Below are 23,162 nucleotides of genomic sequence, written 5' to 3'. Positions count from 1 at the left end.
TTCACGTCCGGGAAATGGGCTAGGAACGGGGTCGCGTTAATCACGTGCGCGATGATGCCGGAACGCGGCGATGACACGAATACGCCCATGTGACGCCGCCCGACGCCGTAAAAAGGCGCGGGCGAGCACAGAAACTAGGCCAGGATGTCGGAGCTCAGGAGAGCAGCCCCGCGATTCGTTGAGGCTGACGTGGAGACGCTGCTCGAATCAATCGAGCAGAGGACGGGCATCATCTGCCCGCGTAGAGGGCATTGCCGCCCTGTCAGTGCGGTGCGCCAGGCCTGGCGTGAGGTGGCTGCTGCCGTCAGTGCTGTGGGGCAGACCCGTCGCTCTGCAGACCAATGTCGGAAGAAGATGCACAACCTCACCAGGGCTGCCAGGGTAAGTGCCAAGAGGGTGCCCCCGGGTGACAACCATCCCCCCCCTTTACTTAAACCACCCCCCCCCCCCCCCCCCCCCCCCCCGGCACGGGGGGTGGATTGGGGCAGAGTGAGTTGAGGGTGGTTCACAAAGTAGTCACAGACCCAGCACTCTGGCCCCCGTGGAGAGATGCAAAGGTCTTATTACAACTTGACCCCCAAACTGTGCCAGTATCTGAACGGACTGCTGATACCTGCCGTATTGTAATGATCTACCTATGCACCCTCCCCCAACAGGACAAGACCGCTCACAACACCCGTGAGCGGAACAAGACTGGAGGGGGTTCACCAATCCTGCACCCCCTCACCACGTTTGAGCAGAGGGCACTGGACCTTGTTGGGGGGATCTGCCACCCGGGAGATCGCGCAATGCGAGGTTGGCGGAGCTGCAACAAGTGAGACAACCCTGCATGACAAACACCCCCCCGCCCTCCCCCATCCTCTGTCCCTTCACACACCCTGCCCACCTGGACACCTCCCCCATCCTCTGTCCCTTCACACACCCTGCCCACCTGGACACCTCCCCCATCATCTGTCCCTTCACACACTCTGCCCACTTGGACACCTCCCCCATCCTCTGTCCCTTCACACACCCTGCCCACTTGGACACCTCCCCCATCCTCTGTCCCTTCACACACCCTGCCCACTTGGACACCTCCCCCATCCTCTGTCCCTTCACACACTCTGCCCACTTGGACACCTCCCCCATCCTCTGTCCCTTCACACTCTGCTCACTGGGACACCTCCCCCATCCTCTGTCCCTTCACACACCCTGCCCACTTGGACACCTCCCCCATCCTCTGTCCCTTCACACACTCTGCCCACTTGGACACCTCCCCCATCCTCTGTCCCTTCACACACCCTGCCCACTTGGACACCTCCCCCATCCTCTGTCCCTTCACACCCTGCCCACTGGGACCGTCCAGCGCCCGGCCGAGCGAATCTAAATAACCCGTTTCATTCTCTTCCCTAGGACGTGATGCCGAACGACCAGGGCCGTCTGCCTCCAGGCGGACACAGGCATCTGCCCCCACCTCCCCCAGGGCCGCACAACAGAGGGTGCCCGATCAGCGGGGAGTCCCATCCTCCCCAACCGAATCCGTGGAGCAGGACGCCCAGAGGGCGGCGACAGAGCAAGAGAGAGAAATGGCCCGCGAACGCCCTGCGGCCTCTCAGCGGGCCGATGACATAGAGGAGTCGTCAACCCAAGACGACCTTGAGCTTGTGGCATAGCTATCTCCCACACCATCCACCATCCCAGAGACACTCACCCCGGTTGGGCTATTTAGTGATGAGGTTCCTGGGTCACAGTCTGGGTCGCACATCACAGCTGAGCAGGTACAGCAGGTGGAGGTCGGAGCAGCCGAGGGCCCGGACTGGCGGAGGCCAGGCCAGGCCCAGCATGCAGCTGGCTCCCAGACGTTTTCCGAGTTCCTGGACTTTCTCAACCCACCCGCACAGCCGATGCATCAAGAAACCCAGGGACACAATGACGGGATGAGGGCTGTCTTCCAGACTCTGCAGACGCTGTTAGAGGAGTCGAAACCGCGTCCACGAGCAGGGAGTGATGCCGCTCCTGGCAGCAACCCAGGCCGACACCGCACGAGTGGCATCCGCGGTGGAGGCAATGGGTCAGGTTATGCAAGGTGTTGGGCTTAATGTGCACACGCCATCCTCGGCCCTGGACAGGGTTGCCCTCTCACAGGCAGCAACGCGCCAGAGCCAACACGACATTGCCGGCGCGCTGCGGGCCTTGGCCGAGTCTCAGCAGGTTATGGCCCAGTCGCAGCACGCCATGGCACAGTCACAGCAGTCGATGGCACAGTCCCAGAAGTCGATAGCACAGTCCCAGCAGTCAGTCGCGGAGAGCATCAACTGCCTGACACATGTGCTGGATGGTGTCGTGCACTCACAGGTTGAGATCGCACAGTCCCTGGCGGGAATGTCTAACTCCCTGGACTCCGTCTCTGCAAACCTTCGGATCCTGGTGGATACCGTTGCAGGCCTCCAGGACTGGCAGCGCCAGGTGTCGGTGGCGCGACGGGGCACCTCCCCGCTCGCACCTCTGTCCCAAAGTGAGGCCCGGGGGCCACCGGGCTCCCCGAGGGAGGAGGAGGTTCCGGGGCCCGTCCCATTAACTCCATCACGGGACGTCCCGGAATTCTCGGCCTCCCCCCGTCCCATCCCTGGTGCATCGGGTGGGCAGCAGGCAGAGCAGGGTGGCACAACGTCACACAAGACGCCCGCAGAGCAGCCTGGCCCATCAAGGCTGGGTCGCCCCAGGAAACGCTTGCCGAAGGAGAAACAAGTCGAAGGGGGCGATTCGCAGCAGTCCTCCTCCACTCCTGCTGTATCATCTGGGGAATCACTTAGACGTAGTGGTAGGGCCCATAAGGCAACAAAGAGAGACACTGAGTAAGTTGGCACGAGTGAAGGGCACAGTTTAGTTGTAGGGGCTAGGGCACCTGTAAATTTATGTTCACATTAAACGCACTGTTCCACCTTACTTGTAATACTGTGTGATTGTTCCACAGCCACAGGAATCGTGATGGTGACCGAGTGTCGCTGGGGTTGACAAGCGGTGAAACTTCGGTGCCGGGTGTGCAGTCCCTTCCCCCCCACCCCCTCCCACAGCTAGCCCACGCGGGCACGTGATGGAGTGTCCGTGACGATCTCAGCGGCCACCAAGGTGGATGGTTCAGCTATTGCCATGGGTCAGACTCTCTCTAACGATTCTGAGCTCACAGCTCTTCGCAGAGCGGGCTGTCATCATTCCACATGGCACTGATCACACCCGCTGACACAGCCATCGATGTTGTGCCATACCGTCTGGACCCAGTGGTAAGGGTGATGTCGAAGTGGAGCAGTGTACACTGAGAGGGGGTGGGGGGGGGGGCTGTGGTGGTGGAGGTTGTGTGTTGACCCTCTGCACGACTAGCGATGCAGGTGGTGGTTTGGTGTTCAGCGGGGACGTCGCATATGACGCGTGAACCGTGCTGCCACCAAGGCGTCGAGTGCCCGCCGTCCTCGCCAGGTCCGTCGTGCCGCCTCCTGGACATCACCAGCACCTGGGTCATGTCTGCGTGCTGCGCCCGCCACTCCGCCAGCCTCCTCCTCCTCGTCCTCCTCCTCCTCTGTGCTGGCACCACTGCCACTGGCTTCTCCCTCCGCCTCCTGCAGCAGGTCATCTCCCCTCTGCATCGCGATGTTGTGCAGCGCACAGCAGACCACAACAATGCGAGCGACCCTGTCGGGTTGGTACTGCAGGGCCCCTCCGGAGCGGTCCAGGCACCTGACTCTCATCTTCAGAAGGCCAAGGCAGCGCTCCATCACACCCTTGGTTGCTGCATGGGCCTCGTTGTATCGGGTTTCCGCATTGGTCTGAGGCCTCCGTATAGGCGTCATCAGCCAAGACCTCAGCGGATAACCCCCGTCGCCTAGCAACCAGCCCCTCAGCCGGAGGGGACATCCCTCAAACATCGCAGAGATGTACGACTGCGCCAGTATGTAGGAGTCATGCACACTCCCTGGGAACCTTGCACAGGCGTTCATGAACGTCATGTGGGGGTCGCATACCATCTGGATATTCATGGAGTATGTCCCCCTCCTGTTTGTGAACACCTCCCTGTCCCCTGCAGGCGGGTGCATGGGGACGTGAACACAATCGATTGCCCCCTGCACCATCGGTATCCCGGCCACGCTGGCAAATCCACGAGCTCTTGAGTCTTGAGTTGCTCGGTCCTCGGGAAAGGTGATATAGCGGTCCGCGATGGCATAGAGGGCGTCGGTCACATCCCGGATACACCTGTGGACCGATGACTGGGAGATCCCGGAGAGGTCCCCGCTCGGAGACTGGAAGGAGCCGGTCGCATAGAAGTTAAGAGCGACCGTCACTTTGATGGCAACCGGGACCGCGTGTCCTCCCCCCGTTCCACGTGGGGCGAGGTGCGCCACGAGGTGACAGATATGTATCACCGTCCGCCTTCTCAGCCGGAGTCTCCTCCTGCAGGTGATGTCCGTCATTGTTAGGAAAGAGATCCGGGCACGGTACACCCTCGGCCTTGGTCGTCGCCTCTGGCGCCGTGGCTGCACCCTCACTCTCCTCTCCTTCCTCCTCCTCCTCCTCCCATGCTGCTCGACGACTGGCAACTCCTCGGCCCTTCCCTCTGCTGCTGCAGCTGGCCCTGCATCCACTGCGGGTTGTGGCTGTGGATGCTGCTGCATCGCCAAATGCAGTGCAGCGGCCCCAACCATTGCGCAGAACATAGGCGTTCTGGTCACAGACATTGTGCTAACCTACAGAAGGGTGGTGGGGGCAGAGAAACGGGACATGTTAGACGGAGGTTAGTCGACACCTCGGCAGCCGCCTGCCAGGGGATGCCTGTGTGTCCCGGTGGCCTGGTCGCGCTGCTGACACGCGGGCAGCCTAACCTCTGGTCACTTTCTGTATCCAACGGGGAAGTTCACTATGTCCTCCTCACCGGTGCGTCAGTGGCCTATGGCCGTAAGCCACAGGGCAACCAGCGGCCGTGTCCTCGTGACCGGCACGCCATGGCATGGTGGCAGACATTTTGTAACCGGGGTTGGACGGGTCACTCGCTCACTCTCTCCCTATCCCCCCCCACTCCCACTCCCCCCCCCCGTCTCCCCCACTCCCCGCCCCTCCGTCTCCCCCACTCCCCCCCTCCCCCCCCCTCCGTCTCCCCCACTCCCCACTCCGTCTCCCCCACTCCGTCCCTCCGTCTCCCCCCCTCCGTCTCCCCCACTCCCCACTCCGTCCCTCCCCCCTTCGTCTCCCCCAGTCCGTCTCCCAGTCTCCCCCCCCCTCCGTCTCCCCCACTCCCCCCCCCCCCCTCAGTCTCCCCCACTCCTCCCCGCTCTGGACCCCCCTCCTGTTCTCGGGGATGCCTTCCCCGTTGTGGCCAGACTCCAGCAGTGCGCTAAGCGGTGCGCTCACCTACTCGAAGCTCTCGTCAGCCAGCACGACTGGTTGACGAACTTGAAAGGCAAGTGCGTTGGCCGGCGTGAAAACATTGCGTGATGACGTCGGGACTTCGGCCCATCCGGGCCGGAGAATAGCGGGGGGCCAATAAGTAGCGATTCTGGTCGTGTCGAGGGGGCTTTCGAGGCTTTTGCCGGGAATGCCGACGTGTAGTTTGTGCGGGGTTCGGAGAATAGCGGGAGGGCGTCGGACCTGCGTCGCCGTGAAAATATGCGCGGCCCGCTATTCTCCAAACCGGCGTGAGTGTGGAGAATCGTGCCCATTAAGTGTAGACTCTGTTGTAATTGGGAAATTTACACACAGCAAAATCCAACAAAAGATAACGATATAAATTATCAGCTAATCTAATTTAGTCATGTTGGTTGAGGGCTAAATATTGGCGAGAAAATGGAAGCATTCCCTTGCTCTTCTTCAGATTGTGCCAGTAGGCATTTTTAGCATCTACCTCAGCAAGTAGGGGAGGCATTGGTTCAACATCTCATCTAAAAGAAAACACTTCCAACCTGTGCTCCAGTATGATCCCTTTTGTGTTCAAGTTTCCAGAAAAGGGCTTGAACCATGTGATTCAGAGGCAAGAGTCTGATCAGTTAGTCAAGCTTTTTCGTTCAGGATGCTGTCAAGAGATTAATTATTAAAAGGAACCATGAATTCCCAGGTATCCCCATGATGGTGAAAGTAAGGATAGCATAAGGTTGAACTTCCGTCTATATACTTAGACACAATCGCCTGGCACCACATTGGAACAGGACGTCTGTACCACTGATGCCATCATTGTGTGCCTGGAACAGGAAGTCGGCACATGCATGGTGCTACTGACGTCATTGTGGACACGTTGAATCCTCCCCATCGACCCTCCGGCTAGCCACCCTGCTTGCCAATACACTTGCTGCCCCACTCTAAACACTTGGCTGCTTCACCTTCTACCCCGTTCTCCACCAGTAGACAGTGAGGGAGAGGCGTGGTGAGAGAGGTGGAGACAGAGGGATCGGAAGCAGGACGACCAGTGAGACAGCAAGCAGAGCAGCAAGAAAAACCAGAGTTGTGCTCCCAGGACAACTAACGTTTTCGGGTTCAATATACCGCGAGAAGGGCACATCTTAATCATGATGTAGAAAACACCTTTTTTTGATGCTGCCCTTGTTAAAATATCTTTATGCCGCTCAATATTATGGATGGTTCTATTCTTTGCTGCAGGCAGGAAGGTACCTGTGGAGTCTCTGGCAGTGGAGTTATAGACTCTGCGACTGCATGTCTGGTGAATATATCTCCTGTAGCTGTGATGGCAGCAAACGCAGACTTGTTTAAAATCAAAGCATTAGCTGAAACAAAATTAAGTCCACCACTCTTTGTAGCAACTGGCAAATAAAATCATTCGTTTAGGCCAAATAAACATGGATCCAGATTAAAATAATAATTGTTTCACTTGAATTACTTTGAAAATGGATCCATAATTGGCTACCTGATATCATACGGGTTACTTGAGGAAGTCCTGCTGCATGTATTTATAGGTTTACTCTAGGGGAGCATAATTCTTTTTTTAAATAAATGTCAGCTATGGCTCAATGGGTCGCACTTTCACATTTAGGCGGATACTCCAGGGAAGCCTGGGGGTGGGGGTGGGCGGGGGGGGGGGGGGGGGGGGGGGGTGCAGATGTGCTCTGTCTCAGACGATATGTTAAAGCTAAGGTTCTGTCTGCTATCTCAGGTAGACACGAGAGATTCTGATGGCACTATTTGCAGAGGAGCAGGGGTGTTCTCCCTGGCGTCCTGACCAATGTTTATCCCTCAAACAATATTAATAAAGCAGCTTACCTGGTTATTATCACACTTGTGTTCATGGGACCTTACAATGTGCAAATTGCTTGTTACATTTCTACACTGCAACTGTGACTACACTTGACGACTGTAAAATTCCTGGATAAATATTTGTTTTAAGGGGAAATAAATCTTTGTTATATAGTGAAAAAAGTATTTTTACAAACCTATTGAGGCTGACAAGGTTACACTAAAACCAAATCATCAGTACTTAGTAAGAACAGAATAGGTTTAGTAACAGCATCAGGTCTGTCAGCTCAGGTGCAGCTCTTCACTCGGGTTGACTTGCAATGCTATCATGACCTTCAGGCTTCATGAACTTTCCCCTCAGCTGCACTAAGATCCAGATTCCAATTCCCTTCTCTGAATAAAAGAGAGCGAGTTTCAGCAATTACTTTATTTCATTGCTGTATTAATTCAGTTAATCATGGAATCACAGAATGATGCAGCATGGAAGGAGACCATTCAGCCCATCATAACTGTGCCAGCGTTTTGAAACTGCTATCCAAAGGGTGCCACTACTCCACTCCTCATAACCCTGGCAAATGCTTACCCTTCAAGGATCTATCCAATTCCCTTTTGAAAGTTATTATTGAATCTGCTTTTACCATCCTTTCAGTCAGTGCATTCCAGCCAGATCACTACAGGCAGCAGAACTCCTCCACGCCAGTCCTCCAACAAGCATGACAAATCAATATAAAATGTACCAGACGCAGAGAAATATTGGGGCAGAGCTTCAGACAAGACTGATGCCACTGAAGTTGACAAATATCTTTACACACATTCACGTTGCTGCCAAAACAGGCATGGTGTTTGAAAAAATTGGATTTTTACAAGTCTTTTTTTAAATACAGAAACTTTGCAATGTAGAATGGTATCATAAGCCTGGAATGACAAATGGAAATTCTTGGAGGAAAAATAGAAATGCACTTTATGATTTTACCTATCAGTTTTGAAATAAATGCACGTGAAATGAAAAATGAAATGAAATGAAAATCACTTATTGTCACGAGTAGGCTTCAATGAAGTGACTGTGAAAAGCTCCTAGTCGCCACATTCCGGCGTCTGTTCAGGGAGGCTGTTACGGGAATCGAACCGTGCTGCTGGCTTTTCCTGGTCTGCTTTCAAAGCCAGCGATTTAGCCCAGTGTGCTAAACAGCCCCTACTACTGTTAAACTTCATGCCGAAACCTGAGATGATCAGTATTTTTCTATCCCAATGGAAATTACTGGTACTGCACAAGTAAAAGTTGATCGATCATCTAGCATGATCCTGCACATTATAATAACATAGGTCTGCATTTACTCTGGGAGTCTTTACAACCTATAAAGACACACCATGTAAACTGAAAGATTTCTCTTTTATTCTAGAATTGCACAACTGGAGGAAACACAGTCTTGCCTGGCCAGCTAATATATTTCACAGGCCCATGGAAATCCATACAACATGTTTCAGTTTAGCTCATTATGTTTCCAAGAATATTTGGGTGCAGTACTTTGTGCAGGTAAGATGCTGTGTGCCATTCAATAGCCCTTTTTAGAGCCCATGTCTCAGTTGACAAGAACTCCATAGCATTAAAAGCCATATGCCAGTGTCCCCACAAAGCTGCTGGGGGTGTCTCAATGACAATGCACCAGTAGTGGACAAGGTAGGTGGTTCATGCTCTAAGCTCCTGCATCTGCCCATTGTCTGGATGTTGGCAGGAAGCCACTAATGCACTTTTCCTGCCAGCAACTTGCATGACATTGTGAATATCAGGGGAGGTTCTGGACAGAATGCCTAATGTGACTTTGTGCAAGCACCACACCCCTAATTAGGACGAGATTGCATAATACAATAGGGGCATTGAACATCAGCTCAGCTGTTAATGAGTATTGATATTGCTGCAGCGCGTCTCATGGCCTCAATAACTGCTTCATTAAAAATCGAGCAGCAACCTTCCAACAGCAAAAGAAACAGAAGGCGCCAGATTTTTTTTTTTAATTTCCCTCTAGGCTTGCAAGGTTTATGTGGAACTTTAAAAAAAAACCTTCCATGGTCTGATTTTTTTTACTCCTGTGTTTCAAACTTGTTTATTCAAAAGAGAGAAAAATCTCTGGATTCCAAATGATCCCAGTGGATTGGTAAGTAGCAAACATAACCTTCCTAATCAAGAGGGAAGGGAAAGAGAAAATAAGGAACAAAGGCCAGTTAGCCAGAATCTAATATTATGGATGCTATAATAAGACACTTAGAAAATCATAAAACCTCTTGTTTTTTTAAAATTTGCTCCTAAAGAGGGGGGAACCAATAGATATATTTGGAGTTTTTAAGAGCTTTCGATAATGTGTTGCATAAAAGGTCAGTACACACAATTAGGATTCATGCCGATGGAAATAATAATTAACATAGATTTAGGATTCTTTAACAGATATAAAAGAGCATAGGAAAAATCAGATAATTTTCAGGTTGGTTGAGTGCATCTAGCAGAGTACCACAAGGATCAGTGCTTGGGTCTCAGCGACTCACAGTATATATCAATAACTGATATAAGGGCACAGAGTATAATTTTCATTTATTCTTTTAAAGGATGTCGGCGCCACTGGCTCTGTCAGCATTAGTGCCCATCGATGACTGTCCTTAAAAACTGGTGGTGAGCTTCTTTCTTGAACTGCTGCAGTCCATGTGGTACACATACACCCACAGTGCTGTTAGGAAGGGAGTTCCAAGATTTTGATTCAGCAACAATGGAGCAATGGCGATTTATTTCCAAGGCAAGACAGTGTGCTGCTTGGAGGGGAACGTTCAGGTGGTGGTGTTCCCATGCATCTGATGCCCTTGATCTTCTAGTGGGAGAGGGCTTGGAAGGTGCTGTAAAAGTTTACTGATTACTACAAAGCCAGTGGGGCATTAAGGTGTGAGGGAGACACGGAGGTTGCAAAGGATATTGTCAGGTATTAGTGAGTGACAAAAAAACTTGGCAGATGGAAATATAATGTGGAGAAATGTAAAATTATTCACTTGAGAGGAAGGCAGAATATTGGTCGGGATTCTCTAGTATCCGGCGGGGCGGGCCGTACCCGCGCCAAAGAGTGGCGTGAACCACTCACACGTCTGGCTGCCCGAAATCTGGCGCCTTCTGTTTCTTTTGCTGTTGGAAGGTTGCTGCTCGATTTTTAATGAAGCAGTTATTGAGGCCATGAGACGCGCTGCAGCAATATCAATACTCATTAACAGCTGAGCTGATGTTCAATGCCCTATTGTATTGTGCAATCATGTCCTAATTAGGGGTGTGGTGCTTGCATAAAGTCACATTAGGCATTCTGTCCAGAACCTCCCCTGATGGTCACAAGGGGCTGGTTTAGCACATTGGGCTAAATAGCTGACTTTTAAAGCAGATCAAGGCAGGCCAGTAGCGTGGGTTCAATTCCTGTACCAGCCTCCCCACACAGTCGCCGGAATGTGGCGACTAGGGGCTTTTCACAGTAACTTCATTTGAAGCCTATTTGTGACAATAAGTGATTTTCATTTCAAGTGTCTCCACCTCCGCCGACCGACACGAGTTGGCGCATGCGCAGGAGCGCAAGCATGTTCCCAGCGCATGCGCAGGGGGTTTCTTCTCCGCGCAGGCCATGGCGGAGCTTTATACAGGCTGGCGCGGAGGGAAAGCGTGCCCCCACGGCACAGGCCCGCCCGCAGATCGGTGGGCCCCGATCGCGGGCCAGGCCACCGTGGGGGGCCCCCCCGGGGCCGTATCCCCCCGTATCCCCTCGAGGACTCCGCAGGCCGCCCTCAGAGCCAGGTCCCGCCGGTATGGATCTGGTCTAATCCCGCTGGCGGGACTGGCTGAAAACGGGAGGCTGCTTGGCCCATCGGGAACCGGAGAATCGCCGGGGGGGTATTGCCAACGGCCCCCGACCGGCGCGGCGTGATCCCTGCCCCCACCAAAAAAACGCGCCAGAGGATTTGGCAGCCGGTGTCGGAGCAGCGGGGGTCGGAGAATCCTGCCCATTGTTTTAAATGTCTGAGAATTGCTGTTATTCATAGGGAGCAGTCACAGAATGTTGACATGCAGGTACAGCAAGCAATTAGGAAAGCAAACATACTCGATTTTCTTACATTGGCATTGAAGTATAAGGGCCAGATGTTCACGGCCAAGTCAGGAATTACTCCTCCGAGGGGCCATGAACTATAATAGTTAAGAAGCTGGCCCAACACCACAAAATTGCGGGGGAACTAGGAGATGTCTAACCTTGCAATGGAACCGGCCAAGATGGGAGTGCAGAGTGAGGGTTCGCTCCACACATGCTTATCCCGTGTTGATGAAAATTACCAGCTTTGGGAATGGGGGCGAGAATCCTCGAATCTGACCCCACCGCCATTTTTAATTGGCTCTGGAGTCATCCTGACTCTGCAAAATTCCAGGTCCAAGTGTAAAGAGATCATACTGTAATTGTATAGAGCCTTGGTGAGATCACACCCAGAATACAGTTTTGACTTTCTTCTAGCGGGAAGGAAATGTCACAAAGGTTTACTAAATTGTTTTCTGAAATGATAAGATTGTTCTACAAGGAAAGACTGAGTAGACTAAGCATAGAAAGGTAGAAAATAGGAGCAGAAGTAAGTCATTTGGATTGGCCATGCTAAATTGCCCGTAGTGTCCTAATAAGTAAGGTTAAAGGGGGTGTTGTTGGGTTACGGGTATAGGGTGGATACGTGGGTTTGAGTAGGGTGATCATTGCTCGGCACAACATCGAGGGCCGAAGGGCCTGTTCTGTGCTGTACTGTTCTATGTTCTATGTTCTATGTGGCCCTTCCAGCCTGCTCTGTCATTTAAAAAAAATTAATGTTTTTATTCTCCATTTTCCTTCAACATTTACACCCCACCCACAGACAGTAAACAGTAACAAATACAAAATCAATCCCCTTAACAATAACGATCCCATCCTCCCACCACACCAAACAACGGCCCACCTGTCAATATATGCATCCAATAAAACAAACCCTACCACGGTGGAAACAAAGAACAAAGGGGCAGCAGGGTAGCATGGTGGTTAGCATAAATGCTTCACAGCTCCAGGGTCCCAGGTTCGATTCCCGGCTGGGTCACTGTCTGTGTGGAGTCTGCACGTCCTCCCCCTGTGTGCGTGGGTTTCCTCCGGGTGCTCCGGTTTCCTCCCACAGTCCAAAGATGTGCGGGTTAGGTGGATTGGCCATGCTAAATTGCCCGTAGTGTCCTAATAAAAAGTAAGGTTAAGGGGGGGGTTGTTGGGTTACGGGTATAGGGTGGATACGTGGGTTTGAGTAGGGTGATCATGGCTCGGCACAACATTGAGGGCCGAAGGGCCTGTTCTGTGCTGTTCTATGTTCTAAAGGAGAAAAAGAAAAAAAGAGTCCGAAACCGCTCATGGTCACCACGGAGTCCACTCCCCCCCAACACACTCAACGCCGTCCAACTTCTGAAAGAGTGCCGTACATGATACCCAAGAGTTGTAACCCCCCCCCCCCCCCCCACTCCTCCCGTCCACTGCCTCTTGTAAAACTCCTTCCCCCAACCTCGGTTCCTTCACCCCCCACCCCGGCTAGACCACTCGGACCCTGTTCTGCCAGGCTCCGATGACCGCAACCCCTCCCCCGACCTCACTCACGTTCACTGGCTGGCTTAGACCGGCCAGCGCGGAGGCCCCCGTCTGGGTCCCTTTCCCCCTTGGAAAGCCCTAGGAAAGCCCAGAAATCCCCTCTTAGCACACAAACCCCGCATATCCACCTACACCCAAAGAGCCCTCTCTTCGAGTGAAAGTCCCTTCACTTCCTTTGCCCAAATATATACAACATCGGCTCCTTTAGCCCAAACACCCGCACGCAGTGAAACAAACAAACAAAAAAAAAGAAAATACAGTCATGAGGTTACATCAGCACATGGCCATTTTTCAATGGTTTGAATTGCTACAGTCCTTCTGCCTTTGCAAACTCCTCCGCTGCCTCCGCCGTTCCAAAATAAAAGTCCTTGAGCTTGTAAGTCACCCTCAGCTTCGCTGGATATACAATGCCGCACTGCACCTTGCCCTCTTCACCCGGTTGAAGGCAGCCCGCCTCCTCGCCAGCTCCACCGTAAAGTCCTGGTACACACGTATACCAGCTCCAGCCCACTGCACCACCCGCTTCTGCTTGGCCCAGCACAAGACCTTCTCCTTCACACTGTACCTACGGAAGCACAGAGTCACTACCCTTGGCGGCTCACTCGCCTTTCGTTCAGGCCTCCACGACTGATGAGTCCGATCCAGTTCATATCAGGAGGGATCCTCCCCCTCACCCAATAGTTTCGCCAGCATCGCAGCAAAATACTCAGTCAGTCTCGGCCCTTCAACTCCTTCGGGCAGCCCCACAATCCTCAAATTCTGTGGCCTGACCTGTTTTCCAGGTCTTCCATTTTTCCTCGCAGATCCTTATTAATCTCCATCACCTTCCTCAACTCCTTCCCCATCGATGTAAGTTGATCACCATGCTGCAATAATGCCTCCTCCACCAGCACACTCAAAACTTCCCTCATCTCCTTCCTCATTGTCTCCATGTATTTTGTAAACTGCCTTTCGAGTTCCGCAGCCATTACCTTAGTTATTTCTTTAGCCGTAAGCAATGCAGCCTCCCCGGGTGCTCCAGCCTCCATTTTACTTGGTGACCCCACGGTGACCTTTCTACTCCCCGACGAACTTTCAGCTGTTTTCACAGCCGTTTTCTTACTGGATCTCAACATATCCCTTCCCTGTGCTTTTTCCTGGCCTTCACCACCTTCGCTGCCCCTAGGACTGGGCGTCAATCCCCGACAATGCCGTTCCCGAACGGGAGCCCTCCAACGCGCGGCTGCCTCCCGCCCGCCGTCACCGGATGTCAGCCGTCACCGCTTCTTCAATGGCCTTGGTGAGATCTTTTCACAGTTGTTCCCTCTGCTGCTAGAATTCAGCTTTCATAAAGGCCCTCAAGTCAGCTTGAAGCCTTTAAGCTCACCCTTCCCCTGCCTGCATGCTGGAAGAGGCTTTTGTCTTTGCTGCAGCTCTAGCCAAATCTTTCACTGTTTCTGCGGGTTTGATAACCAAGAAACATACCATTCCTGGGGGAAAGTACTCCTCCAACATTCACCTACGCCTTTTCATCAAAATTCCACCCCGTATTGATTTAAAAAAGAGCTCTTTTCTGTAACCTTGGGCAGGAGCTGCCTTGTGTGTGACCACTTACTCCATGGTGCACACCAGAAGCCCCCTGCTCTGTCATTTAATATCATGGCTGATCCTCGAGCTCAACACCACACTCCTACACTCTTCCCATATGCCTTGACACCTTTAGTATCTAGAAATCTATCCCATTGCCTTTTTAAATATAGTCAATGAATTGGCTTACATAGTCTTCTGTGGTAGAAAATTCCACAGGTCACCACCACCTGAGTGAAGAAGCTTTTCCTCATCTCAGTCCTAAATAGTCTACCCTGTATCATGACACTGTGTCACCTTATTCTAGGTCTTCCCAATCAGAGGAAATAACATCCCTGCACCCAGTCTGTCCAGCCATGTCAGAATTTTGTACGTTTCAATTAAATCCCCACTCATTCTTCGAAATTTCAGTAAATACAGGCCCATTTGATCCAATCTTTCCTCATACATCGAACCTGCCATTCCAGGAATCAGTCTGGTGAACCTTCACTGCGCTCCCTCTTAGATAAGGAGAGATACACTGCCAATAGTACTCCATTTGTGGCTTCATTAAGGCCCTTAACAGGTGCAGTGAGTCACCCTTGCTCTTGTACTCAAGTTGTTTTGCAATGTAGGCTAACATACCATTTGCCTCCCAAACTACTTGCTGTACTTGCATGCTTACTTTCTGTGATTGGTGTACTAGGACACGTAGGCCCTTATGTACATGTACTATGCACCAGACCCCAACTTTTGTTAAGATACCAAACAGGAAAGCCAAACAATTTTTCTTTTCGTAGAACTGTGAGGAAAGGATACTAACCAATAGGTGTATTTTATGTCAAAACAAATTTTAATTTAAACACCGAATTAACCACATTGTCAAAGAAATAGCTTTACAATCATCAGTTAAACAGTTCTTAAATAAAGGAAAAACTTGAAGTTACTATGTACACCTGCCACTAAGTCCAATTAAGCAACCCAATACAATTCAACTTCCACTTATAAATAATGTTAACGAAACAGGCTACTTGCTTCATTTGGAGAGAAATCCTTCAAGAGCAGATCCAGTACACTTCTGCTCAACCTAACAGCATTTGGCAAAACTGGAGTTCTACTTAAAACCTATAACAGACTGCAAAACTACAGACTTGGCTCCTCCCATTAATTACATCATCTGTATCCCACCAAGTTCCATCATCTGCTTAGCTAGGAATAAATAGATCCCTCATAAATTATCTACGCTCCAGGAAATCATCCAAAATATAAAAAATGTTCCATTAGCCCTTAATCAGTAACCAAGAAGTGGTTGGATCTTACTTCTTTATGACATCTTAATTACAGCTTTAGGAAACATGCTACCGTATGTATTTTAAACCAGTGTTTAATAACATTATTGCAACAGAATATACTAAATAACAATTCATCACATATATTACAATAACGCTTCTCAATCCATCTCCATTCTGATTTTCTGTCTGAAGTGGATAACTTTACAATTATCCACATTATACTGCACCTGCTGTATATTTGCCCACTCACTCGACTTGTCTAAAACATCTTGAAACATCTAAACATTCTCCTCAACACTCACATTCTCACAAGTTTTCTGTTGTCTGCAAACTTGGGAATGTTAATTATGGTTCCCTCATCCAAATCAGTGATGTATATGGTGGATTACTGAGGCACAAGCACTGATCCCTTTTGGACGGCAGTAGTCACTGCCTGCCACTTTGAAAATGATCCATTTATTCCTACTCTCCGTTTCCTGCCTGTTAACCAATTCTCAATCCAGTGCAATATATTGCCCTCAATCCCATGTGATTTAATTTTTCACACTAACCTCTTATGTGAGACTTTTATCAAGAGCTTTATAAAAAACCAAATTGACTGCATCAACTTCACTCTTTTCTATTCTACTGGTTACAGCCTCAAAAACTCCAGGAGGTTTGTCAAACTTTTTAAAAAATGAATTTAGATTACCCAATTATTTTTTCCAATTAAGGGGCAATTTAGCGTGGCCAATCCACCTACTTTGCACATTTTTGGGTTGTGGGGGCGAAACCCACGCAGACACGGGGAGAATGTGCAAACTCTACACGGACAGTGACCCAGAGCCGGGATCGAACCTGGGACCTCAGCGCCGTGAGGCGGTTGTGCTAACCACTAGGCCACCGTGCTGCCCACGGTTTGTCAAACATGATTCCATTTCATAAATCCATGTTGACTTTGTCTAATCCCATTGATAGTTTCTTTTTTAAATTTAGAATGCCCAATTCTTTTTTGTTCCAATTAAGGAGCAATTTAGTGTGGCCTACCCTGCACATCATAGAACATAGAACAGTACAGCACAGAACAGGCCCTCCGGCCCTCGATGTTGTGCCGAGCAATGATCACCCTACTCAAACCCACGTACCCACCCGATATCTGTAACCAAACAACCCCCCCTAACCTTACTTTTTAGGACACTACGGGCAATTTAGCATGGCCAATCCACCTAACCCGCACATCTTTGGACTGCGGGAGGAAACTGGAGCACCCGGAGGAAACCCACGCACACACGGGGAGGACGTGCAGACTCCACACAGACAGTGACCCAGCCGGGAATCGAACCTGGGACCCTGGAGCCGTGAAGCATTTATGCTAACCACCATGCTACCGCGTTGCCCGCTTTTGGGTTTGCGGAGGTGAGACCCACGCACACATGGGGAGAATGTGCAAGCTCCACACGGACAGTGAGCCGGGCCGAGATTGAACCTGGGTCCTCGGCGCCATGAGTGTAGTGCTAATCACTGCGCCACCGTGCCACCCTCCCCATTGATATTCTCTAAAATTCCTGTTATTGCATCTTTATAATAGATGCCAGCATTTTCCCTGCTACTGAAGTTAAGCTAACTGGTCTGTAACTCCCTGTTTTCTCTCTCACTCCTTTTTTAAATAGCGGGGTTACATTTGCCACCCTCCAATCTGCCAGCATTGTTCCAAAATTCTGAAGATGACAACTAACACGTCTACTGTTTGCCTCCGGGATGTAGCATATCAGGCCCTGGGGATTTATCAGCTTTCAGCCCGATAAATTTTTCCACACTATTTTTCTAGTAATACAGATGTCCTTCAATTCATCCTTCTCACTAGAACATAGTGTCATGTGAGAGTACCTTTAAGAAATGGGTGTTTAAGAAATGTACCTTTAAGAAATGAGTGTTTATCAGTGATGTCAGAGTGTGGGTGGAGCTGGGCTGTCTGTCAGCCTTTTACTTTCGTTTTAGGATGTTTGCTGCAGGGTGTGTTTTAGTTTCGTTTTCAGAGCTGGATAGTTGCAGTCACAGCCAGAAGGTGTATGAGTCTCTCTCTCAGTATTCTAAAGACTGTAAATCGATCCTTTGGTGATTTAAAACTATTAACTGCACTCAGTAGTGACTTTAACCTGATGCGCTTCTGTTTAAAGGTTTAAAAAAAAGTCTTATGGGTGTTAAAAGGACAGCTTAAGGATTACTTAGTGTTGTATTCTTTGGGGGTTATATTTGAATTGATGGTTGCTAAGTTGTTCACTATATGTTTTAAAAAGGTTAACTAGAGTTCATAGAATAAACATGGTTTTTGCTTTAAAAAATACTTTTCCATTTGAAAAAATGAAATGAAAATCGCTTATTGTCACGAGTAGGCTTCAATGAAGTTACTGTGAAAAGCCCCTAGTCGCCACATTCCGGCGCCTGTCCGGGGAGGCTGGTACGGGAATCGAACCGTGCTGCTGGCCTGCTTGGTCTGCTTTAAAAGCCAGCGATTAGCCTTGTGAGCTAAACCAGCCCCACATCTTTAGAGTGGGCTGTGTGCTCCCCATACCACAATCTATTAAACGTTGTGGGTCAGGTGAACTCCGTGATACACTTTGGGGTTCTCTATACCCTGGCCCATAACAAATTGGTTCTTAGCATTTCTGGGAAGTTATTTGTGTTTTCCTCTGTGGAGACAGAACTAAAGTAGCTGCTTTATTGTTCTGCCATTTCCTTGATCCCTATTATAAATCCTTCTGAGTCGGACGGTAAGGAAACTACATTTGTATTGTTTACTTTTTTAAATACTTATAGAAACCTTTACAGACCCCTTTAATGTTACTTGCAAGTTTACACTCATACTCTATTTTTCCCTCCTAAACATTCTCTTGGTCTTCCTTGTCTGAATTCTGAACTGCTCCCAATCCTCAGGCTTGCTACTTTTTCAAGCAACTTTATACGACTCCTGTTTGGATTGAATACCATCCTTAATTCTGTTTATAAGGGGGCAATTTAGCATAGCCAATCCACCTAACCTGCACATCTTTGGACTGTGGGAGGAAACCAGATCACCCGGAGGAAGCCCACGCAGACACGGGGAGGAAGTGCAGATTCCACACAGACAGCCACCCGTGGCCGGAATTGAACCTAGGTCCCTGGCGCTATGAGGCAGCAGTGCTAACCACTGTGCCATCATGCCGTCCTATTTTTGTTCCAGAAAGAAATGCATTACTGTTACAATGAATAAATTTGTTCCTTAAATATTAGCCTTCGTCTATCCACCATCATGCCGTTGAACGAAATTTCCTAATCTATCTTAGCCAACTCATGCCTCATACCTTCATATTTTCCTTTGTTTAGCTTTAGCGCTCTAGTTTCAGATTCAAAGGGCTTCTGCTTTTATTTTTAATGCTCTTAATATGCTCTTGCACAGATTATCTGGTCATTTATCTCACTGCTGTTTGTAGGATGTTGTAGTACAAAAATTGGCTGTCATAGCTGCACTGCAAAAGCATTTCATTAGCAAACACATTATTTGGGATATTCTGAAGTTGTGCAGTGAGAAGCGATCTCTTCAAGTTGACACTTTACTCTAGTCAGAGAGGGGAGTCAGAGAAAAATCAGCAGCACAGACATAAAAATAAAAGGAAAATAATAATAATAATCTTTATTAGTGTCACAAGTAGGCTTACATTAACACTACAATGAAGTTACTGTGAAAACATCCTAGTTGGCAAAATACAGCGCCTGTGCGGGTACACAGAGGGAGAATTCAGAACGTCTAATTCACCTAACAGCACGTCTTTTGGGACTTGTGGAAGGAAATCGGAGCGCCCGGAGGAAACCCACGCAGACGTGGGGAGAACGTGCAGACTCCGCACAGACAGTGACACAAGCGGGGAATCGAACCAGGGTCCCTGGCGCTGTGAAGCACCACTGTGCTACCATGCTGCCCTACTCTGGGTGCTAGAGATCGGGAACAGAAACAGTTGCAAAGAAGATTCACATTTGACTCGAGACATCAGCTCACTTCCTCCCTCCACAGATGCTGCCAGACCTGCTGAGCATTTCCAGCACTTCGTTTAAAAAAAAAATTAGAAGTTGTCTGCCAGCCTGAACTCTTTCTTTTTTCTCCCCCACCCATTTTCACCAACATTCTTACCTCATGGTATTCCACATAGTCACAATATCTGAGAACATGTGAATATTATGCTCATCAAAATAGTTGGGGAATGAAAGACTTTTTTCAATTTGATCACACTCCTTCCAGCTTCCACTCCTCCCAGCTTCCACTCCTCCGTCACTTTCACCTGGTTCATCTCAGACAGTTCCCTTCCCTTCGTTGATCTTTCTGTCTCCATTTCCGGCAATTGACTATCCAGTAATATCCACTACAAGCCCACTGACTCCCACAGCTATCTGATCTACAGCTCTTCGCACCTTACACCCTGTAAGGACGCCATCCCTTTCTCTCAATTCCTTCGCCTCTGTCGCATTTGTTCCGATGATGCCCCTTTTCAAAATGGTGCTTCAGAAATGTGTTCCTTCTTCCTCAACCATGATTTCCCACCTACAGTTGTTGACAGGGCCCTCAACAGTGTGTAGTCCATCTCCCGCGCCACTACCCTCGCCCCCACCCCTCCCTCCCAGAACAAGGATAGGGTTCACCTCGTCTCACATTTCATCCCACCAGTCTCCGTATGGAAAGCATAATCCTCCGCCATTTTCGCCAACTCCAGGGTGATGCCACCACCAAACACATCTTCCCTTCACTCCCTCTGTCAGCATTATGCAGCGACCATTCCAAACAAAGAACAAAGAAAAGTACAGCACAGGAACAGGGCCTTCGGCCCTCCAAGCATCCTGCCAGACCTGCTGAGATTTTCCAGTATTTTCTCTTTCGATCCAAATGGACTTCTTTGTTTTGACAGCAACTGTGAGCAAGGCACTGACCCCAACATCTATATGTGTAAAATCTTTTAGTTTTAAGTCACTGGATATAGCATTTGAAGTCAACAATTTTGATCAGTTGATGTATTGGATGGGGAAGCTGGGTAGTGGACCACCAGGGGACAATATAGGTAAAGCTGAGGAAGTGTCACAGAATAACATAATACAGAAGGAGGTCATATGGCCTATCACTCTTGTGTCAGTTCTTTGAAAGAACTATCGATTTAATCCGGCTCCACATAGCCCTAGAAATCTATCCCTTCAATTCCATTTTGAAAGTTACTATTAAATCTGCCTCCATCCCCCTTTCAGTCAATGCATTGCAGCACAGCTTGCTTTCTGGAAAATAAAAATCCTCATCTCCCCTCTGGTTGTTCAGGCATTGTATTCCAGATCCTAACCACTTGCTTCATAACATTCCCCCATGTTGCCTTTGGGTCTTTATTCATTCAAATTAAATCATTATCCTCTGGTTCTTGATTCTTCCACCAACGGAACAAATTCACTGTCTCCTCCGTCAAGACCCCTCTTTGAAAACTACCAGAATACTTCCAGAACAATCTTTCATCTCTCCAAAAAACTGGAATCCCTCAAATTGGAAGGTACCATTCCCATAAATCTTCTCTGCACCCTTTTGAAGACCTTGGCGTCCTTTCTAAAGCATGATGCACGGAATTGGGCGCAATACTCCAGCTGAGACTTAACTAGTGCTTTATTTACTCAAAATTAAAAATAGAATTGGACAGATTAAGTGAGTTGGTGATGTGGAATCTGTGAGAACAGCTAGATGGCTGACAGGATCTTTTCTTTACTTAACCATATGGAACTTATGCTAATTACATTTATTTATTTTCTGAGCTTAGAGTTATTGACAATGATTGTGGCTTTCTTTGAGCAGCTAATTCAGGGTTCTACATTCCCCTGCATCACAATTTATTCACTGATTTATTAGGGAAGAAAATAAAATTATACAGGCTGAGGATAATCTAAATGCTTTTGAATAGAAATTCTTCTGTCAAACTGCTGAGAGAACGAATCATGTGCTTACCTTCCGTACGTGACTGGAAAAGAGTGTGTTCATGTATTTGTCTTTTCGCTTCAGCTCACTGGCTCTTGCAGAGAAGGCAGGAGTCATCTGTGGATTATCCCGTTTCTGAAAAAGTAACCATGATTTGGTAAGTGACTTTTTCAGTCCCATCGCAAGGACAGTTGCTGACTTGCGGTCCTTCATCAAAATGACTGTGATTGTAATCCCACTAACACACGAGATGATCCCGTGTATTTGCTGTTCATAACAATTTTGTTTCAAAACTACTGTAAGTTTTAAGACAAGATCAGGAATAAAAACTTAAATGGAAACTATTGAGTGACTCTGAAGGTGAAACCAATCCTGCAGTTGTGACTTGATGACAGAACTCCCAGAAAGAATATTCCCAAAACTGAGGCAACTCACTTCATTTGCATGACACTTCCTGAATAATACATTAACAATTCAAATTGAATCATCAAGGCTTGTGAAAGTTGTGAAAAAGGAAAATTACATGTAGGAATTGTAAATTTGTAGTCACATTGCATTTAGCAATTAAATGTTTTAATTTACAGTTCGGTTTCACACATATCATGCACAGCCTGGCAGACTGGAAATAGATTCTGTTTGGTCAGACGACAGACTTTTTCAGGCCTCTGGTAGCAATCTGACACAGTGGAAAATTCAAATCCCTGGAAATTTGATTCTTTGTTATAACATATGACCTGGGTATATGACCTCAGGAAAGTCACATACAACAGTTGTCTTTAGCCAGTGTCTAGGATCTATTTTTGTGTTCTATTTTTCAGATCAAACTTCTGTGGAGAATGACAGAACTTGACAGCATAGAACATAGAACAGTACAGCACAGAACAGGATAGGAGGCGGCTAATTGCCATTCATATCAATGCCAACTTGCAATCCAAAACTGAACCCACAGGCCTGCTCTCTCCCATAACTGTTATTTTCCTTTGATTCAAATATTTGCCTCATCCAAAAGAAAATATTACAATTATGAAAAATGAAATTAAAATTGAGCATCATTTTGACATTTTCTCTGGTTCTTATTGTTTGATAGGATGTGGACGTCAACGGAAAGGGGAGCATTGTTGCCCATTCCTAATTGCCCTTGAATTGAGTGGCTTGTAAGGTCATTTCAAGGGGCAGTTAGGAGCCGACCACAGTGCTGTGCACGGAGGTCATGTGTAGGCCAGACCACGTAAGGGTGGCAGATTTCCTTCCCTCAAGGACATTCGTGAATCAGATGGGTTTTTAGAGCAATGATCAGAGACTAGATTCAGTTCCGGATTGTATAAATTGAATTTAAATTTCATCAGCTACTATGTAGTGGGATTTGAACGGGTGCCCTCTCGGGCATTTGCCTCTGCCTCCTCGTACAGTGACATTACCACTGTGCCACAGTTTCTTAAATGTCATTTATCTCCGTTTTCAGTTATAATTAGAACATAGAACAGTACAGCACAGAACAGGCCCTTCGGCCCTCGATGTTGT

The 23,162-nt window shown here is 48.7% G+C and overlaps 1 protein-coding gene and 1 long non-coding RNA gene across 3 annotated transcripts in view; one reads left to right on the top strand and one right to left on the bottom strand.

Annotated features, from left to right (window-relative positions):
* myo1d (myosin 1D) overlaps positions 1-23,162 on the bottom strand; it is a 711,487-nt gene that overhangs the window by 194,927 nt on the left and 493,398 nt on the right. For both annotated transcript variants that reach the window (XM_038778976.1, XM_038778977.1), the window contains exon 19: positions 21,672-21,776. In XM_038778976.1, the coding sequence (XP_038634904.1) occupies positions 21,672-21,776 (105 nt within the window). The remainder of the gene's footprint in view (positions 1-21,671; positions 21,777-23,162) is intronic.
* On the top strand, positions 9,174-22,699 carry LOC119954099. The gene is made up of 3 exons (XR_005458164.1): positions 9,174-9,359; positions 21,726-21,798; positions 22,460-22,699. It is a non-coding gene; the product is annotated as an uncharacterized LOC119954099 (long non-coding RNA).

This window comes from Scyliorhinus canicula, chromosome 19, assembly GCF_902713615.1.
Source record: "Scyliorhinus canicula chromosome 19, sScyCan1.1, whole genome shotgun sequence".
In the NCBI taxonomy this organism is placed as follows: domain Eukaryota; kingdom Metazoa; phylum Chordata; class Chondrichthyes; order Carcharhiniformes; family Scyliorhinidae; genus Scyliorhinus; species Scyliorhinus canicula.
Note: the sequence above shows the minus strand (reverse complement) of the source record. Positions and strands in the feature narration are given on the sequence as shown.